Source organism: Zonotrichia albicollis, chromosome 12, assembly GCF_047830755.1.
Source record: "Zonotrichia albicollis isolate bZonAlb1 chromosome 12, bZonAlb1.hap1, whole genome shotgun sequence".
NCBI classification, from domain to species: Eukaryota; Metazoa; Chordata; class Aves; order Passeriformes; family Passerellidae; genus Zonotrichia; species Zonotrichia albicollis.
In genome coordinates, this window is record NC_133830.1 from 17,109,940 (window position 1) to 17,131,330 (window position 21,391).

At 38.5% G+C, this 21,391-nt stretch overlaps 2 protein-coding genes across 2 annotated transcripts in view; one reads left to right on the forward strand and one right to left on the reverse strand.

Annotated features, from left to right (window-relative positions):
• CENPP (centromere protein P) overlaps positions 1-21,391 on the reverse strand; it is a 119,186-nt gene that overhangs the window by 90,010 nt on the left and 7,785 nt on the right. Inside the window, exon 6 of the mRNA XM_005485553.4 lies at positions 17,718-17,814. Coding sequence (XP_005485610.3) covers positions 17,718-17,814 — 97 coding nt within the window. The remainder of the gene's footprint in view (positions 1-17,717; positions 17,815-21,391) is intronic.
• OGN (osteoglycin) lies at positions 3,384-16,502 on the forward strand. The gene is made up of 7 exons (XM_005485549.4): positions 3,384-3,687; positions 4,294-4,540; positions 9,292-9,376; positions 11,340-11,498; positions 11,962-12,164; positions 12,743-12,838; positions 13,139-16,502. Exons 2-7 carry the CDS (start codon positions 4,379-4,381, stop codon positions 13,307-13,309), a joined length of 876 nt encoding a protein of 291 aa, XP_005485606.2. The 5' UTR covers positions 3,384-3,687; positions 4,294-4,378; the 3' UTR covers positions 13,310-16,502.

Sequence of the window (21,391 nt, forward strand, 5' to 3'; positions counted from 1 at the left end):
TAAGAAATTGTAATAAATTGCAGTAGGTTGGCTTTTGGTTCAGGATGTAACTGATGTCACACAGCAAATGTGTTCAACAGAGAGACAGCACTGCTACTCTGGTTATCATTTCTATTTGTTAACCATAGTTGGATTTCTGTTTAATATTATGCATGATTTTTGCAATGTGCTTTATTCGTTTATAACACAGTAACTGATAAAAGTTTTTCTTTTCCAGAAATAAAGGTAATGTCTTCAGCCTTAAAAAATTCTGATTATAAATCAGAAACATATGGAAGGATGTTCATACAATCACTAGGTCATTTTTCAGCTGTCTTCATTTTGCAGCTGGTGGCCTTAACAGTGACCTAAACTGATTTAATTCACTGAGTTTTGGAAATAGTTGCAGCTTTTCATAAAAATCTGGAGGTGTTTATGCATAACTATTTCATTTCAGGTACTTCTTTAGTGATTCTGAATGTTGAAGAATGTTCTACATTTTCTCTTTAGGACATGAAGACACTTATTGTAGATTTAACACTACCTCTGAACCCTCCTCCATCCCTCAAGGGTGCTGAGCTGGAATTGACTTTGCTTTACACAACCCTTCTATAGCACCACCTTCAGTTCTCAAAGAAACCAGGAGATTGCTCCCTCCTCCCTTGGGATACTTTTAGTTCCCAGAATAAATACAACTCCATCATCATCATTGGCATTAAACTCGCTTAAAAACTATTTTTACACCCTCTATCAGGACCTTAACAAAACGCAGAAGGGAATGAAGGAGTCTGAGAAGTTTCATATCATACATTTATACAGCAGCAAAGAGATAAAAGTAGTTTTAGAAACTGGAATTAATCCCACATAAATATCAAAAGAAAAGGCTTTTGTTTTAGAAAATAAAGCTTGTGTAGAGAACTATTCCAAAAAGTAATTTCTTTTAGGTTACAAAAGGAGAAATCCCATTAATCTTGCCTGGGTTCTATCCACTACAAGAAGACTTGTGGTTCATTTACACCTTCAGCTACGCTTTATATCCTTGCAAAATGACAATTTGACTACTGTTCAAATTTAAGTCATGATTCCATGTCAACAAAATTAGGAAAAATTACCTTTTAAAATTACTAACAGTCAGCACAGCTGAAAGTATTTTGTGGGGAAATCAGTCAGTGCAAATGAGACACCATAGGGAAATCAGGAAACACATCATAGACACATTTACCAAAAACTGGAGCTCAATGAGTTAACAACACAGCAGGCTTAGGTTTCCAGAAAAAACCCTCCTTCCAAGTACATGGATCCTTGTAACCAGAGTCCAAGCAGGAGACACTTATACATCCAATTTCCAAGCACTAACAGTGCCTAGAAAGCAATCCCTGCTTGCCAGGCTGTTTCCTGTGAGCTCCCCTACTGCCAATGCATATGAACCAAATATTTCATCTCACATGATTTGGATATTTTGGTTATTTCTACTCACTCTGAGCAGGAAAAAGCAGTTGAAAGAAGCAATACTCCCCTTCCTTGCTTGCAGCCATCCTTACCACCCCCATCCTTGTGCTGCTCTGAGCATCTGCTACACATTCAGACAAAAACTGGTTTTATCTGACAATATTTGCTGATGCATTTTCTTCTTTCATGACAATGCTGACAAACTACGGGACAAGGTGACAACTTTATTTGGCACTGTGAGCTACTCCTTGATGACATCACACCAAATGAACCACTCAACATCTCCCTCCTTGAATATATTTGTAAGGAATATTGATGAGCTTCTGAGAGGTGCCTCTATTGCAGAGAGTACACACATGACAACCTTTTTGTGATAAGCACACAATCAAAACCTTGTGATCTTGATGAACACAGATTTTTCACGTTTCGTGCAGAAGCTGTTCCTGAAGTTGTCTAAAAATTCAGAGCCTCTTCTCCTCTTGGAGATCAACACAAACACATCTTTCCTTGAATGAAGACTTCCTACATTTTCAAGGCCTCATTTATCTACTAGTTTTCTCTCATTTTTTAAAGTTGTCATATGTAAGGAAAAGATAAAGGTATTCCTAAAACATTAGCTGTGAAATCCAGGATTTCAGAACTCAGAAAATAAATGATCATAAAACCATAACAAATATATTTAATATTTTATATCTTGTTTTCAGCTTCAACACTTGGTAGTTTTTTTCCATTAGAATGGGATTTGGTTACATTTAAGCACTGGAAACATTTGGATGCCCCAGAGAGAGGAAATCCTGAGGTGGATGTTTGGCAGATGGGTGGCAGCTGGAAGGGGTGGGGACAAAGCAGAGCTGTGTCATCACTTGCCAGCCAGGCAGGAGGGATGCACAGCTGGTACTGACACTGCAATTCCACCCTTCCCAACTCCTGCTGTCATTGCTCCAGCAGAGGAACAGCCAATGGGATTCAGGGCACAATTTTCATTATTACTGAGCCTCTTCACATCTCATTTTATCATCACAGCATTATCCCAGAGCAAGCTTCAAGTCCAAACTATCCCATTGTAAAATTTGCATGTCAACTAGCGACAAACGTTTTAATAAAATCCAAATGAGTTCAGAAACTGGTGGTATTGTAAACCCAAAATATTTTAGACAGCAACTGGCTCTAGTCACTCTGCAGATTTCCTACAGACATTTGGCTGCTAAACAAGGCAGCATTTAAAAGAAAACTTAACCAAAAGGTCCACAGTTTATCACCAGGATTACTCTAGGGGAAAAAAAAGAAAAAGGTATGACAATAAAAGAGAAATGTAAATTTGGATATATTCCCACTAGATTTTATTGCTACATACTTTTTAAAGACTGGAGAAAGCTACTCTATAAACGTTCAAAGTTGGTCATCTGTCTCCCATTTGTGCTGACTGCCAAAAATTCATAATGAGGAAAAGGATGGGGGAGGAAGAAACGCATTACAAATCCAGAAAACTGCTGCTCATAGCTCCAATGGAAATTCCACACCTGGACAGTGTTCACTGAGTTATCTGTAAAACTGAAGCAGAACTTTATTCAAAGCCAGTATTTTTTGTGAAATTCATTTTTCAATAAACTATCTAATAAGTTAATTAATGAAGGATTTAGACACTGATTGTCTGAAAATCTCAACACAAACACAAGAAATTCTAAAGAACATTTTTCCAGAACTCTTGAGACTGAAAAGTTTCCATTTCATAGATAGGTAAAACTTCTCTAAACATCTACAACTTAAAATAAAACATTTCACGATTCACAAAATGTGACTAATCCAACAGACGTGTGTTTTGGCTCTACCTCTGTCTCAGAAAGCAGCTGCTTTGTCTCTAGGCTGAAGCATTTCACAAAATGGATAACACATGCCTTATTAGAGACCTCCAGTTTGCACAATTAATATTTCATTTACAGAAAAAGCCTTAGCACATACAAAGAGCAAAAGCAGAAAGCTGCCATTTTAACAAGGATTACCAAAAGTAGGATGAGCTACACAGGCTTAGCATTTGCAAATGTTCTGCAAAGCACAACCCCCTGCTCCAGGAAATTACCTCTCACCCTGGGAGAGAATGCTGGCAAAGCATTTCTACCCCATGGAAAGCACTTTGCAGACTCAAACTTGGAGAGAGCATTCAGTTCAGCAATTTGGATGTAATGCATAACTTGAACCTAAAGTACACTGACAAAAGAGTAACTATAGATAAGGATATCTGGTTTGAAATCTGCTAAAAAGGTAGGTGGGCTTTTTTCCTAAAAGTAGATTAACTTTCTACAGCAAAGAGGAGAGAAATGCTGTGCAAAGATTTATTTTTTAAATTATTGCATGCATATTTGTAATGTTTCAAAGATCATGTTTGCAGCCTCTTCCCCTTTCCTGCCTGAAAATTGCCCAACCTGTATAATATTCTGAGGGTATTAAGTTATCTTCTCTTGATTAGTCTCACGTGTAAAGTAAAAGACAATGAGAGGCTTTTGTTATAGAGCATTTGGGTTTGAAACCCCTTATTTTGACAATAAAGAAAAATGCATTTGAACCTCAAATATTTTAATTAATTAATCTATATATATGCCAAATACTTAATATTAACAAAATTGTCTTTTAACAAAAATAAATTGGGAAATAAACAAATGTAATGAGAATATTTCCCTTATTTGTTATAAAATGTTTATTATTTCCCAGTTTCTTCTCATGTTAAGAAGAGGTTTTATAAAGTTAGAGTCTAATTAAAGGATACCAAGAGTTAAAAGTTGTTCCATGTTCCTTATGTGTTAGAAACCACTGCCAACAAGTACTCTAGGCTTTAAATATTGTTTTGACGGATTGCATTTTCATTTCCAGTCCCAAAGAAAGTGTTCTCCAGAGTCCAGGCACGAGCAGATCTTCACCAGCTCCCTGAAAGCCACAAACATCATTCTGGGCAAGAATGGAGACTTTGCAGGCTACGTTGTTTTTGTTTGTGTTTGTTCCTTTGGTAAATGCAGCACCACCTCTACAGCAAGAATCACTCTATGAGTATGATACAGATGTTTCCATGGGAAGCCTGACCCAACAAGACTATGAAATGCAATCCAAGAATATAAGAAAGGTATTTTATTTATATTTTCCTTTTAATATTTTTAACTAAAATAAGCATGATATGAAAAAGGTGTAATGTGCATGCATGTGAGTTTTATGGAAAAGTCCTAAAATAACAGGGACGCATACAATGAGTTCAGACATAGGGAAAGCCACTCAAACTAAAACCACAAAAAAAAAAAAAAAATTACCCTTGCTACAGTCTGAGTAAGCCAAGAAGGCAGGCTTGCACAAATAAGGCTAAAGCATCATTTTAACTCTGCTGTTCTTATGATAAGAGTTTCAAGAGCAGGATGCATTAATTACTAGCTCAACAGTTTTAACTATGTTGTATTAACTCCGTGAATTTGCTTAAGAATAAGGAAGGGGATTTTTTTTTCTTTTACTACCAATGTAATAATTGGACCCCCCCTTTTATGGAACATAATCTGCCAGTATAAACCACAGTTCCTCCTTTGACCTGCCAAACTATCAAGTTTCTTCCTCAGTTTTTCAGGGATGGGTGGTTTGGGTTTTTTACAGCTCAACAGTTGGGCACTCCCAAATTTCTATAGAATTCTATAGAATGCCCAGTGCTGGAGGAGCCACTTACACATTAACACTTTGAGGGTCTTAGTAAAGAGAATATTCCCTACATCTCAGGGCACTCTCAGCATCTCCCAACAGAGTGCTTTTGTTGGGTGCTCCACATTCCTGCCTCTGAATTTCAAGACAACAGCAGAAGACACAAAGCCAGGGCAGAATTAAGTGAAGTGCCACAAGCTCAGCTGCCAGGGACAGTTAGAAATGTCACACCCCCATTCAGTCCTAACCAGTACACACCAAAGGAGAAGGAGATTCATCACTGATCAGGGAGAAAAAACAGCAGCAACTGTCCCAGGAGTAGCTGCCAAGGAAAATACCACAGATCCAAAGCAAGTGGTAACAGCCCAGTATGCACAGCTCAAGGAGGTTTTCATTAATATTAACTGTACTTGTTACAATAACTTTGCCTGATAAGCAAGAAAAATAAAACAGTAAAAGATAGTAAGTAAAAAATTGCAGTCCAAATACAGAAAAATCCCTTTTGTATACGTTTTTAATATTTCCCAAATCTACTTAAATTACAGCTCTCTACTATTGATGAAAACAATCACCTACATATTTATGGCAAATAAATGCCTAAGGTATTTTTAAATCTGACATTTGCCACAGTGATGAAGTAACATGTTTTCATAAATCCACGAAAAAGGGACTATATAAATGACTCTTAACTAATTGCTAACTATCCACTCAGAAGTGAGTCTTTAAAAAATACTAAACCTATCAACTTTAACCAGTTAGGCAGAGCATCAGATGACACTGATCAATAAGTTGCTTACAGAAGATTGCTGCTGCTTCAGTAAAGGAACAAGGAGTTTACCTATATGGAAATGGTGCCAACAGATGTGCCACAGACAAATCAAAGTCCTCCTGGCAGTTCTAGAAGCTGCAGGTCTTCTGAAGGCCAACACTTCTGCTTAGGATAATTCTAGGAATGCAGTCAGTCATTATTTCCATCAGGTCAGGTCTCTATTGACATGCTTTCATTGCAAAATAATAAATGAGTTCCTTATGTGCAACAACTACATTGACACAAGTGCCAGTGTTCCCAGTTTACATCATGGGGTGCACAAACAGATCTTCTATTCATTTATTGCACTGATTTTACTCCCCAAATACTCCAAGTGTTAACTGGAACTGAAATGCATGCCAAATGTTTCCTCAAGCATGCCCAGTCAGAAATCTGTCTTGCATACAAATTTAACTCCTTACTGTATGCTTGAACACACCGATAGAAAAGTGTTTTTACTAAAAACATCACAAGGAATTTATTACTATGATTATTTGAAACCACAGTCATACCACTCTTGAATAAAATTTGAGCAATTTAAAGCACAAAATCTTAATTTCCACAAGAGAACAGAACCACTCAATTAGATGTTGTCTCACATGTGGACTAACTCATTTCATTGAACATTAACTATCAGACCTTTGTGTTACAAGATGAATAAATTATTTTGCAGAAATTTGAAGATGGTTGGAGTATTTAGATGGAAAATGTTAATGTGTCTGTGCAGTAAAGTAGAAGAGGCAGGTGGAATTTAAGTATGTGAGTAGGCCAATATTCCTTCAGTGCATTGCTTACATAGACAAGTAATGAACTTGTGGTTATAATCCAAACAATCTTTTGCACTGATACTCCATAGTGAGGAATTTTTATGGCTGAGCAGCAAATACTTTTTAATTTTAGGAATTGAATGGTATTCTGCAAATTGCCAGTTTTAATTTCAATGACACTTCCCAGTGGCAGAGATGAGCACTAAGTTGCATTACACTAAGATGGCTCAAGTAGGAGACTGTGCTGGAAATCTCCACCTGGGACAGATCAGCTGTGCCAGCAAATGTCAGTAAATGTCCCTCAGGAGCCAAACCAGCTGCAGCCATACTCCATGAGCAGTCCATGCACTCAGGAGTCTCTGCTGGCACAGATACCTCAAGGGCCACGTCTTCATGTCCTAATGAACCTATCTTTGTGAGCTAACTCCTGCAGAAAGCTTCTGGGAGATTTGCTGCTTGCTGGAGTGTAGCTGGTAAGCTGACACCCCCAGCTTCCCTCCACCCAGCATTCTGGCCAAACTGCTGCCAGAATCCTACTGAGAACCTTAAACTTCCTAACTGAGATCCCAAAAACTTCAGTAGGACAAACCAAGCTAGCCCAAACCAGAGCCAGAGCCTGCAGAGGCAGACACAGGGAAGAGCCAAGGGACAGATGATTCACAGGCTAAAAAGGGGTCAAAATGACAGAGGCTGGCCAAGATATTTGTTTCTCAGGCTTTAAGTCAAGCCTGAGGGGCTTGTTTTGCAGAATAAAAAAATTCCCACAGTAAAGTACACACAAGCAACTAAATACCAAATAAAACCCAATATCAGAAGGAGCCTGGATGCTCTTACCTGCACACTGCCCTTGCAGATGAAGCACCTGAGTCCCTGAAGGAGGGGAGAGTGGGGGATTAAGAAAACTAAACGGGGTTCATTTGTCAGCACTCCCAGTGTACAAACAGCTCTTCCACAGAGCACTCCTGCCAGGGCCTGATCCTTAAGCATGTTTAAAGAAAAACATCTTCCACATCTCACAAGGCTCTTTCCTGCATGTGTTTCCAATAGCCACGCACACCAAAAAACATATTAGCTTGTTCTGTCCTACAAATATTCCCCATTTATAAAAAACCAAACCAACAAATAAATGATGCAAGCCAAAACCAACTGACCAGAGTCAAACTGAAATCCCCTTCGTGTTACTGCAGGCAAATGACAGTATAAAGCACTGTATCTATACTGTAAATACAGTAATAATAGGTATTTCTCTAAAATCGCTCCAGCACCCAATGAAAACCTGACTGCTGTTCCCTGCATCACAAGAGGCCACAATAATAAAGGCTGGGATGGTGTGGCTGGACAGTGCCCAGGCACAAAGGGCCCTGGGGGTGCTGGTTGAAATGCCCATGAGCCAGCAGAGTGCCCTGGTGGCCAAGGAGGCCAATGGCTCCTGGCCTGGATCAGGAATGGTGAGGCCCAGCAGGAGCAGGGAGCTCGTTCTGCCCCTGCACTGGGCACTGCTGAGGGCACACCCTGAGTGCTGTGCCCAGCCCTGGCCCCTCAGCTTGGGAAGGACCTTGGCACACTGAGCACATCCAGAGGGGACAACGAGGCTGGAGAGGGGCTGGGAACACAAACCCTGAGAGGAACCCCTGAGGGAGATGGGGGTGCTGAGCCTGGAGAGAAGGAGGCTCAGAGGTGACCTTATCACTTTACACAGCTCCTGAAAGGAGCCTGTGCTCAGGTGGAGTTGGGCTCTTTCTCCAGCAGCACTGACAGAACCTGAGGACACAGCCTCAAGCTGTGCCAAGGGAAATACAGGTTGGACTTTGGGAAAAAGTTTTTTACAGAATGGGTGACAGTTCTGGAATGGCTGCCCAGGGGGGTGGTGGAGTCACCATCCCTGAGTGTGTTTAACAACAATTGGATGTGGCATTTGGTGCCATGGTCTAGTTCAAGTCTTAGGGCTGGACTTGATCTTGAAGGTCTCTTCCAACCCAGCGACTCTGTGTGAAGAGGCCCTTTCTGTGAGCAGCCCACACCTTAAAACAGACTAACATGCAGATAATGGAAACAAATTACTCAATTTCAGCCAATACCTGCAAGGAATGTGTTTATAAACTAAGTTGTCCTGCAACTGAAAAGATGTGATGACTAGCTCCAGGAGGAATTGTGAATAACTTGAAATGCAAGGACATCTCAGTCATTTTACTGAGATTATTTGGGTAAAATAACAACAAAATATAACTTAGACTCACAAGAATCCTATTGAGTTTTGCATTATATGCAAAATCTTGATCTTCAAAACTCTGTTTGTAAACATCCACCACTTAGATATTCCTTCCCACCATATGGACTATATTTTCTATTTCTATTTTGTGTCTTTCCTAAAGAACTTGAGTTTTCTAAAGAGCACTGGCAGCACCTTCCCTTCTTGCCTTTTAAAGTGAGTAGTTTGTGTGTAAAAGTAACAATACATCACCTTAGTCATCCAACCTATAAAAGCATTTTAAAAAGTAAGTATGATAAGTAGGTACATTGTAGGAAGCTCGCTTTACAAGATGTTATTTCAAATCCTTGTAATGCTCTGTGGCTTTTTGTCTGTGGTTTGTGTTTTAAAACATCAATTGTTCTTTCACAAAGGCTGGAACAAATGTTTCTCTTGACACCTCCCTAATGCTACAAAGCGATGACAGCCAACTTGATGTCCCACCAACAAAGGACACAAGTAAGTTAACTGATATGAATATTGTGATGTCTAAGATATCCAAAAGAAGATGTTTTAACATACAAATCTAAAGTGCAAAGGATAACAAAGGCTACAGAATTAATATTTTTGTTTATGAATATCTTTCATATCTCCCGTGGAAAACCTTGTAACTTCTGATGGAGCAGGCTGAAAAATGTAAAGGATCCTCAGGTAAACTCTGAATACACAAAGCACAGCTTGTAAACATCTCCACAGACTTGCCCAGTCATATTTGCCATTGAGATGCACCCAAGTTGAATAAGTTAGACAAGACAACAAAGAAAAACAAAATACATCCCCCAGTAAGTTCCACAGTTTAACCCAAGTGATGATGAAATACTATGTGCTTAAATTATTTCAACAGATTTATTTGAACAATTGGCTATTCTCAAAGTTTACATCTGATGATCAGGGAGGTCAATGTTTAAAATACATCAGGAACATTCTTCACTTGTCAAAGCTTCCTACAGGCCCTGGGTACACTGTCCAGATTTCTCCTAACAAACCCCACTGCTCTCTGCACACAAAAAGGACAAAGTTTTTCTGCCAAACAGAGCAATGAGAAAAAGAGACCCTTATTTTGCTTGTCTGTGATATAAACTTCCAAAAATAACTGATGATTCAGCAAGACCAGTGGACTGTCAGTGTATACCAAAGTGCTAATTCAATGTTAATTATTGCCAAATATCACCTGTCAGCAAGGCCCCATCAAAACTGAGCAAGTCTCCAAGAACATCAGAGCTTCTAGACAGACAAGCATAAAAACTATTGCCTTTATAACAGTCACAATATTGTTTGACATTTTTCCATTTCCTACACAAACATGAAAACAAGCCACTAAATTAAAAAACCCCAAATCACCAAACAGGGCAAAACTCTGCAGCCTAAAAATGATGATATTCACAAGCTAAACCTCAAAATCTCCATTCTGTTCTCTGCAGTGCTGCTGTAAGAAAAAGAATTACTCTTATGTACTGGCTTCCCAGTATTGACCTGCTGCTTTTGCAACTCCTCACTCTTGCAGAAGGTCCTGCTTTGCTGTGTGGTGACAGCTACGCCATGGAATGACCCTGCTGTCTGCACTGCACTCACTCCAGGGTGGAAGCCAACCAAAACTCTCAAAATATAGAAAACACAGCACAAGACAGCAGTGGAGATGAAACAGGATTCAAAGCCACATTCATTACATGTATTTGAACATTGCTGGCAGAAAAGACTAGAGCAAAGCAGAAGTTATGATACTTTACTACTGTCCATGAGGACTAGCACAAGCCAGAAAGGTCTCAGACTACATTACAAAAAGTTTTTCTCTCTCTACTTAAAACAACAGCTGTAAAAACCTCAGTATAAAACTGATAGGGATTGTGCACAGGGCTCTGAGCAGCCTGGTCTAGTGCAAGTGTCCCTGTCTTTGGGTTGGAATGAGATGATCTCTAATGTCCCTTCCAACCTAAACCATATGTGATATATAAACATAATTGCTGGAGTTTTTATCAAAAGGTTTAGACAGAATAGTAGCTAGGAATAACACAGGATATTGTGTGACCTGCCAGAAATGCTCCAATGCACTTACAGTACCAAATATGCATGTACTGCCAGGTGTTTGTCCTTGTGGGTTTGGTTCCAAATGGGATATTTAACATGGTCAAGCTTGCAATTGTCACGTTCACCATACTATTAGCCATCTAAAGGTTTAAACTGAATTCAGGCTGATTAATAGCATGTCACATGCTCAGGTAAGAACGGAGATTATACACACAGAAATCATACACACTGAAAAGAACAAAGTTGAGAAGATAAATCTTCTCAGAACTCGATGCAAATAGAATTTTTTGAAAACCTAACAATAGGAAATCTTAAAAGTCATTAGAGAAAACTGTATGTTGAGTGAGCAGGCTGAAGTGAGTTGAGCAGGCTGTAAGTTGCTGTGCCCTGCTGGCAGACCTGCCCACGTGCTTGCTGTGCGTGTGCCTGAGCGGCTCCGTGTACTGCGAGGAGATCGACATCGAGGCCGTGCCGCCCCTGCCCAAGGAAACCGCCTACCTGTACGCCCGCTTCAACAAGATCAAACGCATCGCGGCCTCAGACTTCGCCGACATCAGTGAGTGACACCCCACTTTCTGTCTCTGCTTTAGATATCAAATGGAAAGGCACAATGAACATGCATTTTGGACCCTGTAAACATCAGGTAAAGAGCAGATTGTAAAAATAAAATTCAGCTCTGTATCCCAGACAGTCTTAAATGAGCAGGCGTTAATTTTCCTTCAAATGCTCCAGGGACAGCTCTGCCAGCTATCTCACTCCACAGCATGAAATTCTATAACTATCTGAATTCACGTTACCTCTAAGATAAAAAGAAGGACCCAGAGTTTTTCCCTTTTTAATTTTTTCCATTTAAGACCAGGAAAAAATCCAGATGTCAATTTTAATAGTATTCACATTAGCAGATCACAATTTAGATGCTGCAGCCAATCGTATAACATTTAGCATATACAGCCGTGCACATTTCATATGCCATGTAATTATAACGTCAATACTTAGATTTTCATTTCTTTTGTGTAAAGCTACCTTGAGAAGAATTGATTTTAGTGGAAATAGGATAGAAGAAATAGAAGATGGAGCCTTTTCAAAGCTTCTGCTGTTGGAAGAACTTTCTCTTGCTGAAAATCGACTTGTCAAACTTCCTGTTCTACCTCCCAAACTAACATCACTTAATGCAAACCAAAACAGAATCAAGAGCAGAGGAATCAAAGCAAATGCTTTCAAGGTAAGGAAAAACCCAATAATCTAGGTAATCAAAGTAACCAAAATTACTAACCAGACTATTCAGTCTGCCACCAAATTATTTTCCTGTATTTTTTGTATTCTAAGAAACAAACTAAGATGAAGCAGCTTTTCAGCTTCTGCTTTGCTTTTAAGGCACTCTGGAATATCAGTCATTTGTGCACTTACTCTCTCATGTCCTCCATGTAGAAAAGAATTTTCTATGAAATATTTCACCTGCTTGCTTTCTCTCTAACACAAAGAAAAAATATTCAAAACTTGATGGCTCAATTAGAGTTCTGAAGACTGCAGAAATACTAATAAACAATATACATACAGTACTTTGTAGTGGTCTCAACTTTTATAACCAACATGCTGACACTGAAATTTCCCAAACATAGAAGGTCTGTTCTATTAATTTCTTGATATAATGGAATTCAATATTCCCAGCAGAAGAATGGCTTTTGTTACATCACTGAGCAGGTTATGTGATCAGACAAAATTACTGATTTCTTGTAACAGGCATGAGTTACTCAACCTCAGGTAGTACCAGCATCAGTAACCTCTCTTTCTGTTTAACAGAAGCTCACAAATTTGGCCTACCTCTACTTAGGACACAACGCACTGGAATCTGTGCCCCTGAACTTACCGGAGAGCCTGCGCATTCTTCACCTTCAGGTATTCCCAAAGCATTTCCTTAACTTTCTCTTAGGAAACACCCCACGAGTTACACACTTCAATCCAACTTATTCTATTTTAAAACAGCTCCCACTACAGTTTTTCACTGCACCTCAATAAAACCATTTACCACGCCAATGTGTATGGCCATGACCATCTGGAAACACAGAAGATGCCAATTGCCATGGAAGGATTTATTATTGGTTTCTGTACATCAGGGATAGGAAATGGCAAAAAACCTCTAATCTTTTCTCACCACTGCCTGTATGGATTGATTTATGAGAATGTTTTGGTTTGCAGTACAACAACATCACGAGCATCACGGATGACACGTTCTGCAAGTCCAACAACACGCGCTACATCCGCACGCGCATGGACGAGATCCGCATGGAGGGCAACCCCATCGTGCTGGCCAAGCACGTCAACGCCTTCTCCTGCCTGAGGATGCTGCCCGTGGGCACCTACTACTGACCCTGCTGGGGCCAGCCAGGCACCTAACAAGGATCTCTTCTTCCTGTTTACAAGCTCCTATCCTCTCCCTTACTAGTGCTCTTGAGCTCCTGCGATGTTGCACCGTTCTCTGAAATAACCAGTTCAGTTACTTCAGTCATTATGGTGTCCCTCGTGCTTTCAGAATCTTTTCTGTTATTGAAAGTGTAAAAATATATATACATGCACACACATTATCTCAGCTTTTATTTCACCACATACTCTTTAGATAAAACCACACAAAACTGCTTATTCTCATTCTTTACCAGCACTCAGAACAACCACCACACTTTACTTGCAGATAAATGCAAGATTTTCTTTGAGCAAACCAAGAGGAAAAATATTTCTGAATTCTAATCCCACTCTTTTAATCTGGAGTGAAATCTTTTCAGCTGACCTTCAAAAGTGTATTGGATGAAGATGAAGATGAGAGAAAGTTATGTTTAGAAACAGAACTTCTCAAAGCTTAAATTCATTAACATTTTTTAAAAACTTGATTTGTGGTAAATGAGAATAACTCCTATTTAGGTTTAGTACACCAAGGAACATAGCAACTAGAACTTTGCAAAGATGTTTTAGATTTCCTTCTACTATTCTGCTTTGAAAATAACATGTGTTTTATTTTTACACAATGTATTTTTAAGTGAAATATATATGTTTTGCTGAGCTGTTCTTGCAACATCAGCTTCCTATTTTAAAAGAACAGTCTACATACAGAATAACAGACTCAAATATGTTTTTTATTAACTAATGATGTCGACCAAGCCTTGGTTCCACAGCTCCTCCTGACAGGAAATGTGATAATATAGTTAAAAGCAAAACTGAATTCATGTGTTTACCTGTAAATAAGTATGATTTCATCTAGATGTCAGAGCAAAGAAAGATTTACCCTTCTGCAACAATACTTCTGATCATTAGGGAAAAATCAAATCAGACTTGGAAGCTACAAAGAAAAGTTGATTCCATCATTAACCTGAAATCAGAGGTAACTTCAACCATTTCACTCAAAGCCTTGAACCTATGCAGTGTAATAAAAACACAAATTGACTTTGCAGGCCTTGACACTCAGTTCATCACTGATAAAGGGCTCAATGTTTTTAATTCCTCAAGTGAACATTTCTGACATCCAGTTTCTCCCTTCCAATACCTAGCACAGGTGGAAAGCCTCCAGACAAATTAAAGCCAAAGGTGTGCTAGTTATTATTACCACATCCACTTTGTACTACTTTTGAAGTTAGTATAGATTCCTAATTAGTAGAAATAGTTAAGCATCAAATGCATGATGATGTATCACTACATCTAAAATACTGATTTTACAAAATATTTGGTATTAGTTTTATTTATCTTATTTAGCTAAGCCTTGATTTGTTAGTGCTTGTGCTATGGGGAATTGATGGCACTTAATTCTGAACAGATATTTTTGCCCTGAACCCGTTTCCCAAGAAAAACAGCAACCCCCAATATTTTCCATTTTAAGTTATTTAGTGTAACAAGAAGGAAATTCCATTGTCTTAATTGAGACCAAAACCAAGTCCGGCAGCAACACTTGGTTTTCATTTTTCCACATAAATCATAGAACTTTGATGTTCCCAGGTCTTTATCAAAACATGAAAAACAACTTCAAAGCATATAAAAATACATTCCAATGTCAAGCCAAATCTCTATTTGGAAAAAAATAAACCCAGCAATTCTCTCCCATCTCTTGTGATAAATGCCTAAGATGGAAAACACAGCTGTAAGTGTAATAATGTTACATAAGCAGCAGCCCCTGATCTTATTCTCATCACAAATCATTGCCACTAAAACTCTTTTCAGTAAATCACCAAAATAAATAAATACCAGTAAATATCACCAAAAATGTGTATACACAAATAAATGCATGTTTTTGTAATATATACACACATGTAAACATTCCAACACCTCCCTACTACCACACAATTAATTTCACATTAAAATGTTGTATATATTTCTGAAACATACTAATTACCATCAGTGACAGTGATTAATGCTCTAAACACTTTGTGAGCAAAGCAAAGCAGCCAAGTGGTAACTCCTGAATGCCTCATGCAGGCACCAAGTTCTCTGATGTGTTTTACTTTATTTTCCCCATTCACAGCAAGTTCATCAAAGCATGAAGTGAGAAAGGCTTCAGCAGGGAGGATTTCCACCTCCTATTTCTGTGACCTGTACTAATCTCAAGCTGAATGTAAACAATTTTTTTTTTTTCCTAGCACTCACTTCTGTTCTGAAATTCCAATAAAACTTGAATTTTTGTTCTTGTTTATCAGTATCAGCTTCCACAACCTGCTCTTCCAGCCTTGCCAACACGTCTCAGTTGTTCAGCCTCACAGCAGACTGAGGTTAGGAGGTTATTTGCAGATGTAAATCCATTTTATAGATATATTTATTGTGACAATAGCAAGACCTGCCATACAGAATATTTGGTGAACATCCCACTTGCTCCTTCAAAGCCTGTTTTGAGCTGACCTTGAATTGCCACAAATCTCAAAACATCCAATATTATTTGAAGTACTCATCCACTTCTACATTATCCCTTTCTTCTCAGGTAGCAAAACAGGAAAGAAAAAATAAACTACCTTTGGTGTTTTTACACCACACTCTGAGGAAAGTATCAGAAACTATTTTATTTCTACATAAAAGCCTTGGCACTTGTTTTCTTTAATAAAACCTCACATTAATAGAAAAGCTATAAACCCAAGACTCCCCCCAGCAGTTCTCTCCAAAACAGGAGAGTCTAGAGAGCAGGTAGGGGGAAAAAATAAATACAAATATTACAGGCTAATTTTTAATTCTGTGTCAGTGTGAATAAACAGGATAGACTCTTGAGTTGGTATTATGCATATATTAACAACACATGTCTAATTGCTTTCCCACAGATTACTAAAACATGAAATTACAAATATACATTCTCCTTGGCAATCTACTTAATATGAATTGTTAGATTTGAATCTTTTATTAATTCCCTTACCTGAGAAAGTCTTCTGTTTCAACATTAAATTATTAGCAATGCTAACAAAAATAAGAAGGTGTAAAATACTCTTCATAAGAACAGTCAGTCATATTTGGTAAATACTCTCCCAAATTGGTTTGTCTTTCAACTTTACCTTTGTCTTTGACCATGGAATTGAAACTACCTTTAGAAAGAACATCTGTAATACTGACAAACTTGTAATGTCTTCAATGAATTATCTTCACACATCTTCTAGCAATTAGTAGATAATTTCATTGTTTATACTCAAACATTTTTAAAAACTGCTTATATAACAACAATTTGAAGATTTCTCCAAAACTCTTTCCTATTTTTTTCCTTGTTATTATATTTAAAAATGAGAAATATTTACAACAACCAAATCACTGTCCCAGAAACCACAGTGACTGCTGATCTAAGGATCAGAAGGCATCAAGGGAAGCTGGAAAAAACAATTGCAGAGCCCTAAAGCTTTTGGTGCTCTACCTTTTCTGTGGAGGGATTAGAGAAAAGCCCATAGACAAAAGCCAGCAGGATTAGGCAATGCCAGTTCATTGCACTAAAAAAAAAATCCAGTCCTCAGCTGAGCAATCAGAAAATATAAGTAATTTTCTGATTGATAATAGAAATTGATTCATTCAGCACAGAACTCAAAGGCCTAAAAGGCTGAAAAAATAGGAAAAGGTGCAGTTCCCACTTGATACTACAGCTGAAAAGATGGTGTCAAGTTGAATGACAGTAAATTCTTGAGGTATGAAAAACTCAGCCGAGAAACCACAAACAATTAAGCAGCTCAACATCCTTCTCCTACATAAAGCATCATGTAAGATGTTTTGTGTCTGTATTTTACTCCAAGGATTAGTTGTTTATCTTAAAAGCAGCACAAAGCCAAAACAAACAAGGCAAATGCCGGTAATTTAAACTAAGCTCAAATGCTGGGTTCCAGTTAGGAGGGAGGAACAGTTTATTTCCTACACCAGTAAAACACTCCAGAACTGAAAGTGCTGTCATCCAAACACAAGCTGACACATCGTCAAGAGAAACAGATCTAATCCTTCAAAACCAACATTTATATGCCAAAGATTACAAGTGTTATTTTCTTTTAATTTCTTTTTTTTTTTTTTAATCAAAATAAAATAGAATACCAAAGCAAACTGTCTTACTCCTTCACAGAAAGGCAGAGTCTTATTTTCCTCCACCCATGAGGAACACTGCAATTGCTGCTCAATTGCCCCTTGAACACAACACAAATTTTTAGCTCCTATTCTCTTCACCACCACGTACAAAATTAAGATCTATACTCTGCTAAAGACAACCAGTTTCACTTCCAGTGCTCTGTCTTACTCAACTTCTTAAAAGAATAAATATTGTACTAATAAATAAAGGTTGGATAAGCACTACCTTGAAATGCAGGAAGGTGTGTCTACGATGCTCATACCACTCAGCATAGGTTGAAAGGCTTCTGAAAAATGTTATAATATCTCCACATTCTTCAGAGCTATAAAACAAAAAGATATTGTTTAACCCACTCATTATCAGATGTATATGATAATCTGATTATCATATCATTTTACACTAATATGATAATCAGATTATCATCAGTGTAAAATCCACACTTAAAAAAATTCATTACTATTGTTTGAATATGAAGTAGAAATCACCCAAAATAACAATTACAAAGCTGAAAAAAAGCTGTAGTGTTATAATTGAAAAAGAGGTTGAAGAACACATTCCTAAGCCAATGTTTCCAGTGTTTGTTTTACCAGTAAAATGTGGGAACAAAGCAGCCACCTGCAAAATCTTAGCTTGATTTTATTCTAGTTCAACTTGTTTTCTAAGATGTTGCATAGTAAAAGCCAAACCTGCAAAATGGTAACAATTCCCAAATTGTAACAATAACCTTCAAATATTCCCAAAATCTTTGTCCTAGCCAGCCAACTCTACCTGACATGTTACCTGCCTCTGCTTTTCAAGATTAACCAAGATGAATTCAGCTTTCCAAGACCTCCCTTGCAGCTTCACTAGGAAGGGAGGCCTGAGGACACAGGGCACCTAAACCAAAACTTGGGTCAGACAGTTAAAGCTTGATGTGATCTTGTCTCCAGAGCAGAGGGGCTCCTGTGGGATCTCAGCACCTCAGGACTGAGGTGTCACCGAGAGCACCCTTGGGGGGCTCGGGAGTCCTGGAATGTTCCAGAAGTGTCTGGTGGCTGGACTTTGATCCTACACAGGAGACGACACCTGTGTGAGGATAGGAGGGTTTCACCGGGGTGAATGGTGAAGGGATTGGTTAATTAGAGGGTGAGACACAGGGTTTAGGATTTCTGTACAGGGGGGTTTAGAGAAGTAAGATGGAGGAATTGGGGCGTGTCCTGTCCTTCTTCTTCTTCTCCTCCATCTTCTGTGGTGATGGTGGCACTTTGGGATTGGTCATTACTAAAAGTGCACTGGGCAATAAGGGTGAAAGGTATTGGGGAAAAATGATAAATATTGTACACGTAACTTTGGGTATAAAGATAGGTGACTGTCCGGAGGGCAGGGAGTGTGCTCATGGCTGGCTGCTGAGCAGAGCTCTGTCGGGCCGAGGGAAAATCTTTTAGATAAACAATTAATAAACACCGAGACCGAGAAAAGAACTGAAGCCTCTTCTCGTCCTTTGAAATGCGGCTGCCCCAAGGCCACCCCGGGCCTTTCCAGGCCATCCAAACAGCCGAGAACCGGACAGGCTCCCACCTCTGAACACCCTCCTCACTGTCCTCTGGATCTGCTCTAACAGGTCCATGTTCCTTCTTATGCTGGGAGGGGAGAGCAGGAGGGAAAGATAGATATAAATGTTGATTTTTCAAATTTCTAGTAGGATGGAGAAAGGAAAAGAGACAATAGAAGGTGACAAACTGTCAGGCAGCAAACCACACATGCAGGGTTGTTAGGGAAAAAGCTCAAAGGGTGTGCAGTTTTCACTGAACAAAGGCAGCCAGAATGCAAAGGATGCAGAACTCCACAAAAACAACACGTCAGGATAACTAAAGTAATATGATTATTTCAACAAAGGTGAAAGGCTTCATGTCATTGTTGATATTAGCCATCATCAAAACACACCTGGCAAGCGCTGCTTTGGAAGTACAAATATTTATTTTGGTGACTAATATAGGATTTTACAAGTTTACAAAACCTGACTGAGGAAGATACCTGACTGATGTTTGAGAATATTTCAGGAAGTTAGAGTATTTAAATTCTAATGTAAATTTGACTTCTAACATCCTGAGATTAGCTATTCTTTTTTGGATTTTCAGACTTGAGGCATTCCCAGAATGGCTGCAACAGTGGATTACCAAGTCAGTTCAGCCTTCCCAGGGAGAGCTGTGTTTTCAATCCTGCTCTATTTAATATACAGAACAGCAAACCTTAACCAGCTACATAAAAAAAAAACTGGGAAAAATACATTAAGGTCATTCAGATATTGAAAATGTGAAAGAAAAGCCAAACAAGTTTTATCCCAGCCTGGAAAGAACAGCATCACTAAAGGAAGTTACCACAGTGGTCACAGCTGCCAGCAAAATCAGGCCAAGATGAAAAAAACGCTGGCAGCATTGGTTTAGCATGGTTATGAGTTTATTTATTTTTTGCCTCAAAATCATTTTTAGGTGATGTAGCAGATAATTTTCAAGGCTGGATCATCAACAGAAAGAAAAAGCTTTGGGTAGAAGTTCAAAGAACCAGGTTCCAATGTAGAAGTTAGTCAACCAATATATCTGAGGATGCACTTTTCTCACACAGCACTGGCTAAATTCAAAACAAAAAGCTGAACTCAGTGTTTAGCAAGGGGAATCTGTTGGCAAGAACAGCTGTATGTAAATCCATATTGGCAAAGGAGTAAGAGTTCACCAGTTCAGTGAACTCTCACAGCATCAAATCTGCCCATAAGCACTAATTCCTAATTAGCCCAAATTAGCCTAATTCCTCCTCCTGAAGTCAACTACACCAAATGTTGAAATGCCAAGGAAACATGGTATAAAATAACAAGGTAGTAAGAGTGTGGATGGTAAAAATTCAAGTCTTTTTTTATTTTGAAGGAATTTAGCATTACAAAAATCCACTTGGAGCAGAGAACACCTGTCTCCAGTGCCAACATCCATGCTACAGAGAAGTCATCCAAAACCACTGAAAAGGATATTTAGGCAGAGACTAATTCTGTCAGCTTAAAATCATGGGCTGTCCATCCAAACACACTTCCACAAAATATCAACAAAACACAGAGGTATGTAGGAAATTTACCTGTTGTAAGAGCACCTAACCCTCCTTTAATGTGTTCCTTTATGTATTTTAAGGGAGAAAATCAATTTTAACTCACTGCAGAATGCAAGACTTCCTACATTAGCACAGAAAACCAAAGCACAGCTCAAAGCTGGGGGGAGAATTCCTGCTTCCCTTCATTCACAGAGGGCTTTGCCCATGCAGCATTTAATATAATGCACATTTTCTAAATCCTGCACTCTGACTTACAGATTCTAACTAGTTAGTAAAAAGTAAGAGCAATTTTCATACTGCTTAAAATCTCTATTTGCCTAAGTAACCCGTGCAAAGGTAACTCCCCCAACAATTAATGAGGTGTCAAGTCTGAAAAAGGAAAAAAGGATGGACAAGAGTTTCTTTAGATGTTCTCAACACTAATAAAGTACAACATAAGTGATAAGTGGTCCAAAGGGGACACATGTGAAACCCAAAAAAAGACAACTAAATATTGGGATTTCATTTGCATACATCTGTTCTTGTCACATAGTAATTCAGAAACTATATTAAAATATACCCACTTTTAAAAAATGTACAATTCTTGTATAGAGATGTACCATTTATTTATTACAGTAGCACCTGCAGACAGCTGAATTTTGCTTCATTTAAGAAGATATTGTTCAAGTGTTCTAGTATTCCCCTATTTTCTTCCAAAGCAGGAACTGAATGCCAGGTTTTTAACTCTGCTGTTCTTAAAGACCATTTTCTGACACATATTATTTTAAAAAAAAACATAGCAAAAAAAAATTAGAAAACTGGAGAGGAAAAGAATCCCAGCCAGGAGA